The sequence below is a fragment of the Nicotiana tabacum genome, chromosome 17 (genome assembly GCF_000715075.1).
Source record: "Nicotiana tabacum cultivar K326 chromosome 17, ASM71507v2, whole genome shotgun sequence".
Lineage (NCBI taxonomy): Eukaryota > Viridiplantae > Streptophyta > Magnoliopsida > Solanales > Solanaceae > Nicotiana > Nicotiana tabacum.
Window position 1 is genome coordinate 100,227,279 of NC_134096.1, and position 15,877 is coordinate 100,243,155.

General features: G+C 35.4%; 1 protein-coding gene across 6 annotated transcripts; it reads left to right on the forward strand.

Moving 5' to 3' along the window:
* Window positions 1-206: 206 nt before the first annotated feature.
* Window positions 207-11,584, forward strand: LOC107763279 (putative protease Do-like 14). 6 transcript variants are annotated; one of them, XM_016581750.2, is made up of 12 exons: window positions 207-333; window positions 1,060-1,148; window positions 1,232-1,378; window positions 1,544-1,671; window positions 1,817-2,115; window positions 4,515-4,584; window positions 4,857-4,987; window positions 5,681-5,801; window positions 9,028-9,120; window positions 10,033-10,157; window positions 10,319-10,375; window positions 11,228-11,584. In XM_016581750.2, the coding sequence occupies exons 2-11, from the start codon at window positions 1,067-1,069 to the stop codon at window positions 10,338-10,340; spliced, it is 1,218 nt and encodes a 405-aa protein (XP_016437236.1). In that variant the 5' UTR covers window positions 207-333; window positions 1,060-1,066; the 3' UTR covers window positions 10,341-10,375; window positions 11,228-11,584. The 6 variants fall into 6 exon arrangements, with proteins under 6 accessions (XP_016437236.1, XP_016437239.1, XP_016437240.1 ...); XM_016581751.2 differs by having other exon boundaries at window positions 310-426; XM_016581753.2 differs by lacking the exon at window positions 1,232-1,378.
* The last annotated feature ends 4,293 nt before the right edge of the window (window positions 11,585-15,877 follow it).

Consider the following 15,877-nt stretch of genomic DNA (forward strand, 5'->3'; position numbering starts at 1 on the left):
ACGATACAATCTATCCAAATATTGTATTTATCAAATGATACAGTACAATGCAATACATTACAATATGATATATTATGAAACGATGTGTAACAACCATCCATATCATAATTAGATATAGATTATAACATTTTTGTATATTTTTCTTATACTGTATCTCTTATTTATGTAATTATGCTTGTTTTTTTCCTTATTTTTTTAATGTCTTCCCCAAAAAAACCCACTATGTAACAGAAGACTCCAATATTTTTGTCATTATATGCTTGTTAGCTTCCGCATTCCAACGCTTGGGTGAAAGCTCGTACTCTCGCTCGGTGGTGTTTTCTCTTTCTATTCGTGAGTTTATATTCTGCGTTCTCCCTAATTTTCTCTCTTTTAGTCCAAACCAAGTTTGTAATCTGAAAAGTGCTAGGGATTAACGGAGCTACGGTTAAACCCTGAAACCTTCTGTTTTCCTCTTCTTTTCAGCTCGCGGGCTCTTTTTTAAGAAAATCCATTAGTCCAAATTAACAGAACATTAGTATTTGTTTTGCTGCATAAATCAGAATGCTTCACAGAAATCCTCTGAAAAAAAAAGTAGTAAGAAATAGAAAGAGCAACTTACAGATACAAAGTTAACACCTTTGATGGAAAACATTTTTTTTTGGGTTAAACCTTTGTGGAAATTTCGATGTTACATGACTTCTCTTTATGCTCTTTTGTTGTATGTTTTATTTGTTTTATTGATGTGGTGTACGGGAAAGGGCTTGAGATGCTTTGGCACGATTTAAGTTGAATTTTCAGTGGCGTTGAAAATCAGATTTCGCTTAAATGTAGTTAGAATTTGTTTTGATCAAGCTGATGTCAATTATTATCGCATATCACTTTACCAATGGATGAAGAAGTAGTGTTAAGAAAGTAGATAATTGATTTGATGTCTATATCTTTATAGCAAATATACATACTTGAATAACAAAAATAGGCAATATGGCAAAATAAATCTACTACTCTACAATTCACTGTATCTGTTTGATTTTTAATCCTTGAGATGGATATATAAGAGTGAATTGGCTTAATTTGTAGGTAAATTATGAATTATGATAGTTACAAAAGGGAATGGGTGGAAGCTTTCACTCCCTGGAAAAGGGAACCAAAGGAAGACCCCGACAACAGTGAGTTTCATTAAAAATTCTGCCCTAATTTCGATTGTACCAAAATTCATTGGTTATGCTGTTTTAATTGTAAAATTGTGTAGGCCCTGGTTTTTCGAGTGATTATGAGAGTTTCAATCCGAAGCGACAAAGGTTCTATTTACATGCTCAAAATAAGCACTTAGATATTTATACGAAGATGGCTGCTTTAAAAGCTTCCACATCTGTCGTCAGTCTTGAATCATATTCGGGTACTTGTTCATATTAGTTTTATTTGTTTTCTCATATTTGTTGCTTGCTTTGATGTTTGTTTGTTTTATTGCTTGGAGATTTAGTTGTTTCAATTTTATTTTTGTTGTTCTACCTTCTTTTGTAATCATTTTACGTATTGTTGTTACTTTTATGTTCATTATTAGGAAAAGAGGAGATATTTCAATGTTCTGGAACCATTATAGAAAGTGTTGACACTTCTAGTATAATATTGACCACTGCGAGTCTCCTTAGGTGCTCTAAAGTTAGAAATTCTATAGCAGATGACATTAAGGTTAGCTTATTTTTATCACGTTCTCAGATTTTTCTCACTACTTCCTAACTAAATTCATGTTGTTAATCTCTTGATATCTTAGTCTCCTTTGAAAGCTATTGCCAACTTCTGTCAAATTAGTTGATAGTTATAACTATTTATTCAGGTTATTGTGCACCTATTTGATGGAAGAGCATTTGATGGTCATATTGAGGCGTATGACTTTCACTACAATGTTGCTGCTATAAGGATTCAATCAGACTCCCCACTTCCAATTGCTTCCCTAGCTCATTTAAATGATTCTATCATGATTCGTCCGAGTCAGCTCAGAGTTACGGAAGAGAAGTCATTTCAACTTCGTCCGCATTCAAACTCATTTGATCTTATTCCTGGAGATTCAGTTATTGCACTTGGTCGTTTCAATAAGAAGCCGTATGATATCATGGCTGCCCCTGGTGAATTCAGGTCAGTGTTTTATTTGACTTTTAATTTGCTACAATCACTTCCTTCAAAATACAGGAATGGGAGGAGGGGAAGTTAATGAAGCCTAAAATTGTAATAAAATAGGTTTAATTTTACCTCTAATTTATTCAACAACAAAAACAATATACCCATTGTAGTCCCACAAGTGGGGTCTGGGGAGGATAGTGTGTACGCAGACCTTACCCCTATCTTGTGAAGTTAGACCCTCGGCTCAAAACAAACATAATCACAGCAGTTTAAATAAGGAAATACGACAGAGAAGAATCCATGTAAAGAGAAGCAATATAACATATAGAAAATAAGATAACCGAAGTAAAAGAAATAAAAGGCAGTATTGGAAACCTAAGAATAGGAAATACGAGAATACACTAGTACTATAGATATAGAAAAACAATACATGTACGAAAAAGAATTGCGCTCAACTATTTACTAGCCTATTACCATAATCTTTGACCTCCATACCCTTTTATTAAAAGGGTCATGCCTCGGCAAGCTGAAGATGTGCTATGTCCTGCCTAATCACCTTTCCCAATAATTCTTCCGCCTACCTCTACATCTCCTTGGCCCCACCATAGCCAGCCTCTTACACCTCCTCAATGAGGCATGTGTGCATCTCCTCTTCACATGCCCGAATTATCTCGGCCTTGCTTCCCGCATCTTGTCCACCACGGAGGCCACTCCAACCTTTTCCCGAATATTTCATTCCTAATCATATATTTCCTAGTATGCCACACATCCATCTCTGCATACTCATTTATGCTACTTTCATTTTTTGAACACGAGAAGTCTTGACTTGCCAATACTCCGTTCCTATACAATTTAGTCGGTCTAACAACCACTTTGCAGAACTTATCTTTATCCATTTATTGTATTTGTTTTTGGGTTAATACACCTTTCTTCCTAGGCAAAGAAAGAAGTGTGTATCCTGAAATAACTCCAACCATATACAAAATACCAATAATAAAAAAAGAAAAAGAAAACGTTCTCATATATTTAATTGCTTAATGAATCCTTGAGATGTAATAGATTTTTATCTTTAAGTGTGAGGTCTAGTATCAAATTTCGTATTAAAATTTTATTCACATGAATGCGATCAATTTAAGAAATTAAGTCAACAACTTCAATGTTGACAATGCTTCTGATTGATGCACGTGCTAGTAAATAATCGACTAGATAATTGAAAAATATCTTTTCTTTTTGAGTACAAATATTTTGGGATAATAGGTGGTTTATGTGTTTGTTAAGATGGGTTAGACTGTGAAAATCAGGGGTTTAAGATGACGTTGTCACTTTTTGGTCAATTATGAGATGCAGAATGGGCGTAACATTGTGATCCTGTCTATGAATTGGATAAGATAGTTTTTTCTTGCTGGAGGATTTGTTTAGCTTTCATTGGAGTCTGTGAGTTGTACCAAGACTTGGTTAACTATTAGATCATTCTATCCTCTTTTCAAGTTGGACATTTTTTTTTTTGCTCTTTAGAATTTCTGTTTTAGCTTTAGCACTTGAAATTTAATTATCTTTGGAGTTGTCCTTGATATTATTCCTTATTCTACTTCTTGTCCATTGTTTTCTTTTTTGAGTGCGTTCTTCTGATTGTAGGTACATGCATTATGTGATTTTTAACTTTTAATGAAAATTGTTCAGCACAAAATACTCGTGAATGTTGATTTTTCATTGTATTCACTATCTTAAAAATAATTATGACTTAAACTATTTTTGTAGGTTCTGTAGGTTGTTGGTTCTTAAACTATTTCTTTTGCCTTTGAATATGCCTTGCTATCAACTAGTATCATGCATTTGGAGGGCTTAAGTTGATACTGTTGAGTTTCTCAAATTGTAATTCTTGCTTCCCTATGTGTCTAGAAATTCAATATTTGCATTTTGTTCATCAGTAAATGATTTATGTGCTATGCACCTGTTCTTTTTGAGTCTTGGTTCTGCAATTGCATGTACTTAGTAACTTAGAGAAAGGGATCTGTTCCTGACTGTGGACTATGCCATCGTGGTTCAATATGCAACGCATTAATATTTTGGTCAGTTTTTCTACTGGTGTATATTTTAGCCGAGGATCCCCAATACATCCAGTCTGCAAATTGGAATTTTTTCGTAGATAAACAAGTTTAAGCTGGTTATTGAGAGGGTGTCCCTGAAGCCTTGCTTTATTTTCTTATAGTTAAAATGCAAAGGGGGTATGGTGGGTTATGGGTGGTAAGAACATGTTTTTCTCATATACCTAAGTAAGCTGTTTTGTTAACATAATGTGTTGATTTTTAGAACACGCAGGCACTCACAAATACACATTGCTTATTTCGTACATGAATACCATGTTGGTTATTGTGACTTTCCACCTCAATTCTTTTTCTGGTTGATTCTTGTAGCATTGATCGCTGCGACTACGACTACTTCGAGTGTAAAGAGCTTTTCATGGCAACTTGCAGAATTACAAGAGTAACTCCTTCACACTTTCTGTTTTAGAAAAACTCTCTTTCACACTTATCTCTTACTTTGGTGGTTTTGTCACTTTGTTCTTTTTGCTTCTAAATATATTCTTAATCAATGACAAATATATGCATATTTTATCTATCTATTGTATGTCAGATTTTTTGTAGAAAGATTGCCAATTTAGGGCTTTTTCTTTTCATTCTTTCTTGTAGTGTATGTTAGATTTTTAGTAGAAAGATTGCAAATTTAGGGCTTTTTGTTTTCATTCTTTGTTATAGTGTGGTATTGGCGGCCCACTTATCAATCACTATGGAGAAATCATCGGTATATGCTTTCATGATGTCTCCTCTATTGCATTCTTGCCGATCAATATAGCTTCCATATGGTGGGAACATTATAAGAAATATAGGTAAGCTCCGAATCTTTGCCTTGTTTTTGCCTTTGCAGGATGCTTGATATGTGGTGGTACCATTTTTCTTTCTGCAATTGCATGTATTATGCTTGAATTTCATCTCTTCAATATTTTTTAAAGCATGCACAATGTCACAAATTGTATAATGGACCAGTTGACATATCGAATATTTCTATGAGATATCTTACATTGAACGTATTCTGTAGTTATGTATGTTCTCTACTTTTTGTATACGGCTTATATATGGATGTTTTTTTCACATTAATAAAGTTATTTATTTTATCCTTTATAAAAAAATAAAATATTTACCTTATTAAAGAAAGAAACATGTTTTGTAGCCTAGCTTTTATTTTCTAGAATAAACCTGCAAGTGACTAGAAAATTTTGCAAAAGCAATTAATTATTACCTTTATTTATGTAATTTTTTTCGAGATTTGTTGTGCCTTTCTCATATCCATAGTGGATCTCTGTTTCTTGGTGTGTTTGTCTTTCTGCTAAAATTTTAAGTTGTTCCACTTATAATTTATCTTTTGAATGTTGTACACTCTTAAACAAAGAATTCTTGCTACTTGATAATCTGCTTGTACATGTCAACTATAATGAAGAAAAATTATTGAGGGAGTTTAGGCTTATAAAAAATCTAATCACCCAAATACCTGGTACTAATCTTAAATTTTTGCTCTATCATAGGCAACCACGTCGGCCGTGGCTCGGGATGGAGGTAACTAATCTCTATGCAGCTGACTTAGAAATTCTGGAAAGAATTATTTCAAAGTTCCCTGAAGTCATGGAAGGCATCATTGTTGAAGAGGTATGCTCTCTATTGCAGTTTTTTTTTTCTTGTTTGTGGAAAACTGTTGTTCTTTGAATGGTATTGTGTCCCACTATTTCATAGTTGTCAAAGAAAGTAGGCACATTATAGCACCAAGGTAGAATAGTAGGCCAGGCATCGGTGCAAGGCATTCTGATGGATGTGAGGTGCCCGTTTGTATAAGATGTGCATTAAGAAAAACAACAACGGCACGCCTTAGTCCCAAGCAAGTTGCGGTCGATTATATGAATCCTCACTGACCATGTTACGCATGTGCATAAAGAAAAACACTTAATTTTAATTTGTGAATGCTGAAATTTTAAAGAGGCAACAAATGCAAGATAGGGATAATGCTTGCAAAAAGATTAGTATCAACACGATTTTCATATCGGATGTAAGAGGCGTGTAAAAGAATGGCAAACACCATCAACTATAGTAAGTAGTTACAATTCATTTACCAATCTCCAGCTTCTATTTTATGAAGTTGCTTTAGCGTTACTAGAAGATCATTCGAAAAGTTTCACATATATCATGTATATATTAGGGAAGAGCAATAAAGTAGCATTTAGTGTTTTCATGGGCGGCCAAATTTATATGAAGTGCTACAATTAATATATCAAAACATTTCGATTTGTGACATTTGGATCGGGAGCTTGTCTCTTTTTAGGCCATCCTTTTGTTGGGAAACAATTCTACCTCTCATATGAAACAATAATTTCTGTGTCATATAAACGTAGTACTGCATTTGTGGCATTATTACTTCTTGGTCAAAAGTTATTCTAGACTTTGAGCATACTGGCGTATTACATATTTGAATATGTTCTAAATTATGAATTTCAGTTGTTCTGCTAAACTTTTTAGGAATACCGTAGTAATGTTGGTCGTTGAAGTCTGATATTTCAAGATTGACTACATCAAGTGATGTTATTTGCAATACTGTTAATTAACATCATGACTCACAGAACCCTCCAAGTTATTGACAGTCAAACAGGAGTTACAAAATGAAATGGATGTGAAGCAGGGAACAATGAAACGGGTAGTTATGCAGAATAAATTAGTATATTCTTAAACTCATGTTAGGATCTGTTTGAAAATGAATTTTTAATTATGAAAAAGCAACAAAAACAAAATTATGTATTTTAATTACTAAGGTAATGAAATGCATGATGATGAAGAAAAAAGGGAATTAACAACGGAGTTGAAGAAAATAGGATAAGAGAAAAGAGTAAGCTATTTGCTGGGCCTATGACAAGCGACTATAATGGAGAAGCATGATACTTCTTGTGAAGGGAGGGGGAAAAGCAGGGTGTTTTAAGGCATTTATCATCAAAATATCCTTCGCCAACTTGATTAAGTGCTGTTTATTGAATTATCCATCTCTCATGGCATCTCATTTTGATGTTCAAACACAGGGAAAATGTCATTTATGTCTGCACTTCCAATGACCCACTAACTGTTTATAATAATGTTGAAAAACATCCATGAGGTCTTTAAGAAGAGTGCCTTAAAGACTTACCTAACGTTTTTTTCTAAGAGCCTAGGCAAACAGTCAATAGGATGTGTCTAGCATTAAGCTGATTGAGCATAGATGATTGGGCCTTGCCGTGCCTTCTGACCAAGGTACACTTTTGTAAACTAAAGGTACACCTTTGTGAACTATCTTTTTGATGTTCTCATGTTAGTACACAAAGGATTTAGTTGTATTTGAATGCATGCGCAGTTAAGATATCTGATTGCTTAACTCCAGATTAATGTGAAAATATATATGGTAGTCAACTCCCGGCAGACGCATTCGTATTTTTTGCTTGCCGAGGGTCTATCAGAAACCACCTCTCTACTCCTCCGAAGTAGGGGTAAGGTCTGCGTACACACTACCCTCCCCAGACCCCACTTGTGGGATTACACGGGGTATGTTGCTGTTGTTTAACACTAATAGGGACACAACCGCTTATCCTTGGCTGATGGCTGCTGGAAAAATGGTGAATTGACAAGTTGTTTTAGGCAACTTTGCTAAGGTGATTGTTATTGTTGATGCCCTCTTTTCCCTGTTGCCTATACTAAAATGTGACAAGCTTGGATCAATTTTTGGTTGATGAATACTTGTGGTATGATACCAGCCACTTAGACCTTGGCAACATTCTCATGAATCTGGTTCTTTTACTTATAAAATAAAAACAAGTTGTTAAATCCATGAGCTCAGGATTAGTGGTTATGAAGTTTTTGGTTGGTTATGATCGAGCCTGTAGTTTTAAACTTTTAGTGTTAGTCATCAAACTTGAGGAATCATTATCTCTCTTAGAGATCCGATGAAAGAAACAGAATTACTTGTACCCTCTTTTTTCGGTGTTGTATTTTAATATTATCTAAAGGTGCTCTTCGGTCACCATTGGCTCCGGCGTCCTCCTCTAACTGGACAACTTCCAAGTCAACCTCATTTCAATTTTCGTTTTGTTTTTAAGCCTATTGGCCGACATTGCCACATTGGCATTAAGACTTAATAAAATTATTCACATATACCTACTTTCTTTAGTCGTTCACTGATACCTAACAGTTGAAAGAGAACCGGACTTTTAAGGTTCTGTGCCCAGAGTGTTGTTTCAAGTTGCATTCATTCGAATAGTGTTTCATTAGAAACTTAATGTGAAAACTGAATTTCCTTGAGGATATTTGAAGGCAGAATTAAATTGTAACTTTATCATTATTTGGTTGCTACTTATCTTCATCCGCTAAATGCATATGCCTGTTCATCATTTACTTTGCTTTCATGGTAAATTCATGTTTGTCCTATCGTTGGTGGACTTAATGTATCTCAGAGTTAGTTTACCACATTCAAAATTTTGTCGATGCAGACATGCATTAATTACTAGGATATTTTAATTCTATAATTTTGATGTTCTTGGAGAAAATGGGGATACAAGTCATTTGTCTTTGATTTAATCCATGAGTGGCCGGATTTGAAGTTCATTGAGGCAAAAACATTTCATGAGCATCTGCATTGCATCTAGTTTTTTCTCTTTTTTGCTTTTTAATATGTTTGGTGGCCTTAATGTAATTCATTCGTTTCAAGTGGTTGATTTACCAATTAAAGTAAACAACATAGTTCAACTTTTTCGCACAGGTTATGAATTTCTGTTTAGTTACTATTCAAAACCATGTATGTGGTTAGTTTTGAATTAACTAAATTATTTTTATTAATTGCTGGATAATTTGGTGAACTGTCTAATAGGTCATACTTGGTGGTTCTGCTGAGTTTGCTGGGCTAAAACACAACGATGTCATAATTCAATTCGGTGGCAGAAAAGTTCGAAGTTTCTTGGAGGTATACCGTTTTTCCCTTCTTTTCATTTGAAGTAGTTCTTGCCTCTAATGTCAGAAAGGCAAAGAGTAAGGCTAAAATTTTAAAAATCGCTTATAGTAGTTTCTATATGCTGAAAATTTTCAGCTACTAGACATCTGGCCGCTCTACCAGTTGGTTGGTAAACCAGGTCAAGCTATTCTGTGTTTTTATATGCCCGTGTCTCATCGTTACTAGGTAAGCTATATATCTTAGGAACATAGAAAATGTATAAATTCTGGAAGACACTTGTTCTAATATGTGTTTTCGTTTGTCTTTTTTATATGAGCCCCTAGGACATAAACATCACTTCATTACATTTGCATTAGCAATTTGGTCATGAAGATAGTTGCCACTTGGTCATGTTAAAGGGTAATTTTTGACCGGTTTGATAACTATATTGGTGCCAGTCTTGGTCATAGTTTGATGGAACTGCAAAATACTGGGTTTTCTTTTTTCTTCGAGACTGCCTAGGTTCACCCACTCAATCCCTCTTATTATTTGGATCAGATTGGGTAGACGTTTTCCTCAAGGTTATGAGAAAATATACATGTAAAAAGTATCCTAATTGGTAGTCCAGGCTATGGCTCAAGGGAAGTCAGACCCGAGATCAGCCCTGCCTGGCTTTTTGATCAGGTCCAATTGATGCTATTACTAGATGTTTTTTGGGTTTTCGTTTTGGACCTTATTGGTAGCCTACGTGCTACTCTGCCGAGAACCCTCCTTTTCTTCTAGTTGATCAATACAACTTACCATTCAAGTAAACGTACTGCGATATATACATGCATACACACAAATACTATCAACACTAACAAGAAGAAAGCATGCGTAAAATAAAGAATGCAATATCCTATTGGTATTAATAGCTTTTTCTTTTCTTATTCAAATTGTCATTAGCTATTTCATGACATGTGGAAGCATGTGGGAGAATCAGTGGAGTTAGTTGTGATAAGAGCGAGTGCTGATGTTCCTTTGCATCTTACCATGGTGGTGGATGAGGCCACATCAGATAAATTATACAGGTATCATCTTCTACTCATTTCTTCTAACATGCTGATGTTTATTTATGTAAACCGGGAACATCATTTTATTCATGGAGCTGCTATGCGTCTCATTTCATTTTTTCCCCTTTTTCGTGATGATTTACCTTCATTCTCAATGTCTTAAACGTTCACTTTTTCAGCTGGCCACTTTGGGAGGTATGATGACGTTCGAGAAGAGTAACATCTAAGGGTTGCAGGTAATGGGAAATATAATATAATGGTGGTTGGACTTCTGATATGCATCGCGATTTTAACTGATTTGTGCTGACTTTTACGTTTCTCTTCTGCTATCATTATCACAATTTGTTTGTTGTTAAACCTGATTCTCAATACTCATACTAGACAAAGAAGGGTGATTTATTTTATATAAATTTCAAAGGCGTTAGATGTCCGTGGGATTGACTTTTACCATTTTCCCATCCCATTAAGTACCTTGTTACATCTAGTGGCAGCATACAACAAGTCTTGTTTTTGCTCAGACTTTTTCGTAAACTTTGTAGCCTCCCTGCCTTTAGTCCAGTTGTTGTCCTTCAATGTCATACTATCAGTATGTTATGAAGATGCAAGTAATTTTCCATGATTTAGAAGTTATTTAAAATATATGACTAATGAGAGAGAGTAAGTAAATTGTTGGCACTGCATATAAAAGGAGGAAATAATCTTCCTAGAGCAGCTGTAATACAGATAAAAGAAACTATCATGGCCATTTCACACACACACACCATCTGATAATCAATAGAGAGACAACTTTGTTCTTGGACAACAAAGAGCAAGTTACACTTTTAGCAGGGGTTGGTTTGTCAGTCTATATGGCATTTATGTGTTGAAGTGCCTTTTTGTTTGGTGTGGGGGAATTTTTTTTTTTTTTTTTTTGTGTGTGTGTGTGGGGTGGTGAGAGGAGCTTATATTGGACTGTTCCATGCAATTTAGCAAGTTGTGCTAACTTTCGAGGTGATTGAGTTTATTACATTGTGCTGATTTTTATTTGATCGTTTTACTCGAAGAAAATAGTGCTATTATTTCCGTAATATTTTTGGTGATATTTGCAGGTAGTTGAGTGGCAGATAAAGTAGTGAGCAGCTTTGCCCCTGATTGACTTTTGGGAAACACCTCTTGGAACTGTAAAAAATTTAGGCATTGCAATTGGATGTTCTCCAAGCATTAAGTAAAATTAGGATGGCTAGATAGAGAGTTCTTAAGTAAAATTAGGATGGCTAAGTTTTTTTCTATGTTTTCTGAATCACTTTTGGATAAGAGGATGCTAGAAAGGTTTTCTTACCCTTACATGCTATGGACTTGTCAGCAAAGAAACATTCTTCTACTACCTCTGTGCTTTGGGCATTATGACGTTGAATTTCTTTGGATCTCCATATGTGAAAAGTTCTCAATTGCCAAATTCAGACAAACTAAGTTTGTTAGATTTGTTGTTTTGATAAATTGATTTTTGGGGGTTTGTTTTTTATGATATTTCAAACTTATGATTCAAATTTGAGCTCATTTAGAGTAGACTTGAGCATTGAATTGTGTTGAATTGTTGAAATTCAAAGAACATACTTTTGATTTTGGGCATTTTTGCGCTTCAGACTAAAACGTTAAGTACATGCAAAATATTGGCTGCCCCTCAGACTAAAATATGTTAAAGTGCACTTAAGATATACTTAAGCATATGCGTCTGATGTATGGATGCACCAAGTAGTTGTCATCTGAAGTCACAATATATAACTGTAACTTCCCAACTTCGGACAAAATTTAAAATTTCAGACGAGGATTATTTGAAGTTTGTGTCCGAAGTGAGTAAAAAATAAATAAAATAAAATAATTTGGGTACAGCTTAACCAGTTGCCCAAAACCGGGTATTTGTGCACTTTCGCCTTTATTACTGTTCTCTTCGTCCGAAAAAAATAACAGAATTTTCTAAGTTGGATTTAATTTCGCTTGAGAAAATTGGTATAGATCATATAATCATGAAGTATGTGTGGGAAGAAATTAATATTTCCTCAAACCATAGTTTGCAGTGAGAAATATGTATAAAATATGCATAAAGAAAAATAATTATGCCTCACTCTCAAATAAGTTTGGATAATTCTTACTAATCATATTACTTACGTATAGGAGTGTCAAATGGATAGGTTGAGTTTATTTTGGACGGATCAAAATGGACTGAGTCAATAATGACTCGTCCAATGCGAAAGTTACTTAGGTTGAGGTGGGCTGGATCAAGATGAACTAAAAATTAGATCATACTAAATATAAGACTTCTTCTTTTGTTATGATCATATATAATTTATCAAACAAAAAATAATTATTTTTAAAATATCAAACAAGAATTTTATTGTTAAGAATGTCAAGAACGAGTGTGTTAAAACATAGGTATCCCTAGGGATTTCTCTTCCTACTACTGGAGGTGCGAGTGGGCGTGTAAATAGCACGTGCTCACTGGTCAACTCTCATGTCGCGTAACTCCTTTTTTTATACTTATTTTAACCCAAAAAGTAGACAAAAGGTACTACTACTAATTAATTTGCACCTTTTCTTTTTCTGACCTTTAGTACATTTTTTCTTTCTCTTTCTCTTCTTCGCGACAGCAAATAGAGTTCGGAATCAAAGTATTATTTTTTTGGACTCAAAACATAAAAATAGATAAAAAAAATTAACTGATGACCAATTTATATATAATACATGTGTTGAATGCGTTATATCTTAACGGCACGTTTATTCGTTGAGATATAGCACATGCAAAACATTCGCTAAATTTGAATTTGACTGACTCCTAATAATTGGTGGGTATAACGCATGCATTTATTGCGCTACATATATAACGCTTATAATGAATGCGATATACCCTCAATTATTGTACTCCCCGCATTGGGTTTTTGCTTATTTAAAGAGTTTCATTGTTTCGTTAAAAGTCCATTCAGGATAGGTGAGTCTTCTGCATCCTTTTTATTTTCTTTTATTCATTCCGAAATATTTGTTTACTTAACTTTTTATGTATTTTGTCATAATGTTCGAAGATCGAAAAATTAGGGTTGCATTATATTGGGTGGGGTGGGGTGGGGTTGTCGTGGAGAATAACTCAGTACACTATAGTTGTTCTCCACAGTGTATTGTTAAGTTGCCACTTACATGGAGTACGATAGATTGGTTTCGTTGTTATGTAAAAAAAAAAAAAAAGAGTGTGAGGAAATGTACGGTCAATATTAAAGTAATCGGAAGATATCCATATTCTGTTACTCCAAAAGAGGTTGCTTGTTATGCTGAGTTTAACATCGAAGACGATATAACTGTGACAGATTTTTTGAGGACTCCGGATGAACACCGGGAACTTCTTGTGATAAAAATAATAGAAATGTACGTCAAGTTTAAAGACGTTCGCAATATTGAGGTTTCGCAAAATAAGGATAACCCTCAATCATTGGGTAGTATTTTTGGAGTAGTTTTATCCGATCAGGTTCCGTTTGAAAGAGTTTGGCAAGATCAAAACTTATCTCCATGGGCGAATGAGGAGCGAGAACATATGCCCAATTTTGGTATTTTGGATCACGGTGGTCCATTCGGAAGGCATCGGCTAGTCGATAATGTGCATCACGAGATATCAATAGATTATGAGTTGTAAGTTAAGAGATAAAGTTTATATATAATGTTGGGATGAATTTGAGAAACTCATTATTTTATTGGTTGTGCAGTGAAAACGAGTTACTTAATTGCCCAAAGACGATTCAGGATCTGGCAGATGCACAGAGTCGGAAAAATGATAGTGATTATGACAACAATACTGATGAGTCTGGAGATGACACACCCTTCCCTAATGAGGGCAATGATTTTGAGAATGAGAATGAGCAACCTGATTTTCCGAGGGAGCATGATGCCACCAATGAGCATGCTCCATATATGCAAACTCCACCTCCCGTTAGACCCAGAGTGTATGAGTCACATGTGCCCTTTCATTCAAGGGGGATTTCCTACCTTGATCAGTTGTCCAGTATGCCGGATGTGGATGCCTTCACAAGAGATCTTGATGATATTTGGACAACAATGTGGGATGAATCTACACCAACGGTGCTATCAAAGAATATGCTTTTTGCTGATAAAGCGTGCCTAAGCCGGTGCGAATGTACAACATAAAAGAGTGTCGTGAGATCGAGGTTCATGAGTCATCTCCGGAAGTATACAAGGTTATTTGTCGTAGATGGTTTCAAGGTTGTACATGGATGTTGCGTGCGAGAAAGTTGAAAACAAGTATGTGGATTGTGGGGAAATACATTGGCACCCACACTTGTGATATGGACACATTCAGTGGGAATTATTTTAACTTGAATGTTGACTTGATTTCTATTGTCTTGATTCCACACATTGAATCGTCCATAAGGTACAAGATTAAAGAGTCTATAATATCTGTCCACCATGTATATGGATGTACCATTACCAAAAGAAAGGCATTTCTCGGGCGTAAACGTGCGTTTGAGATTGTTTATGGTAGCTGGGATAAGTCCTTTGCCGCTATTACCAGGTATATGGATGCTTTGCAACACTTTAACCCCAGGACTGTTGTTGAATGGAAGCTTGAGCGGAGTCCGGGAATACATGAATTCATATTCAGATATGTGTCCTGGGCATTTAAACCAGCCATTGATGGTTTTGTGCATTGTCGGCCAGTAATATCCATAGATGATACTTATATCTATGGAAAGTATGATATTAAGTTATTGATCTCCGTTGCAGTAGATGCTAATAGAAGAATACTTCCCCTCGCATTTGCTATTTGTGTCAATGAAAGACAAGAGACATGGACATTCTTTTTGAATCACTTGAAGGAGCACGTTGTCAGACAACGTTCAAGTATTTGTCTAATATCTGACCGGCATGGTGGTATTTTAACTTCTGTACAGAATTTACGTGCATGGAAGGAACCATATTCCTACCACCGTTACTGTGTTAGGCACTTGAAGGCCAACTTCTAGAGGGATCATCCGAAAAAGAGCTTACATGATTTAATGTGGATGGCTGCAACATATCATCAAGAGTGTAAATTCAGGAAACGAATGGACTTGATTAGGCAGGAAGACCCAGAAGCCTATCTTGATTGATGCAACATGAGCTTGACAAGTGGACTTTGCATAAGGATGGTGGTAAAAGTTGGGAAATTTTGACTACAGACGTGTCAGAGTCTTTCAACGGGTTGTTGAAGTCTGCCCATGGATTGCCTGTCACTGCCATGGTGCGGATGTCATTCAAGTAGATGGCGAAAAAGTTTGTTGAAAGATCCAGAAGTGCATCATTATTTATGGAAAGCGGTGTTGAATTTATTCCACAGCTGATGAAACGATTTGAGAAATATAAGAAACGAGCACGGTGACATACATTTTTGCAGTATTGCAGCGAGCGAAATATTTTTGAAGTTCGCATTGGTCTGCATCAATACCGCGTTAATAATACCCACACCATCAATGAATCTAGAAGATTATGTTCGTGTGGGAAATGATCGATCTATCACTTGCCATGCTCACATGCCATGAAGTGCTTTCAACATACATGGTTTGCGGTGACGAGGTACGTTGATAAATAATATAGTGTTTCTGCATACGTAAACACATATAGTGGCCACTTCCAACCAGTAGGTGCTGAGCATTATTGGCCACCGGAACCATTTAAAATGGTGTGTAACAAGGATTATGTGCGTCAACGACAAGTACAATAAA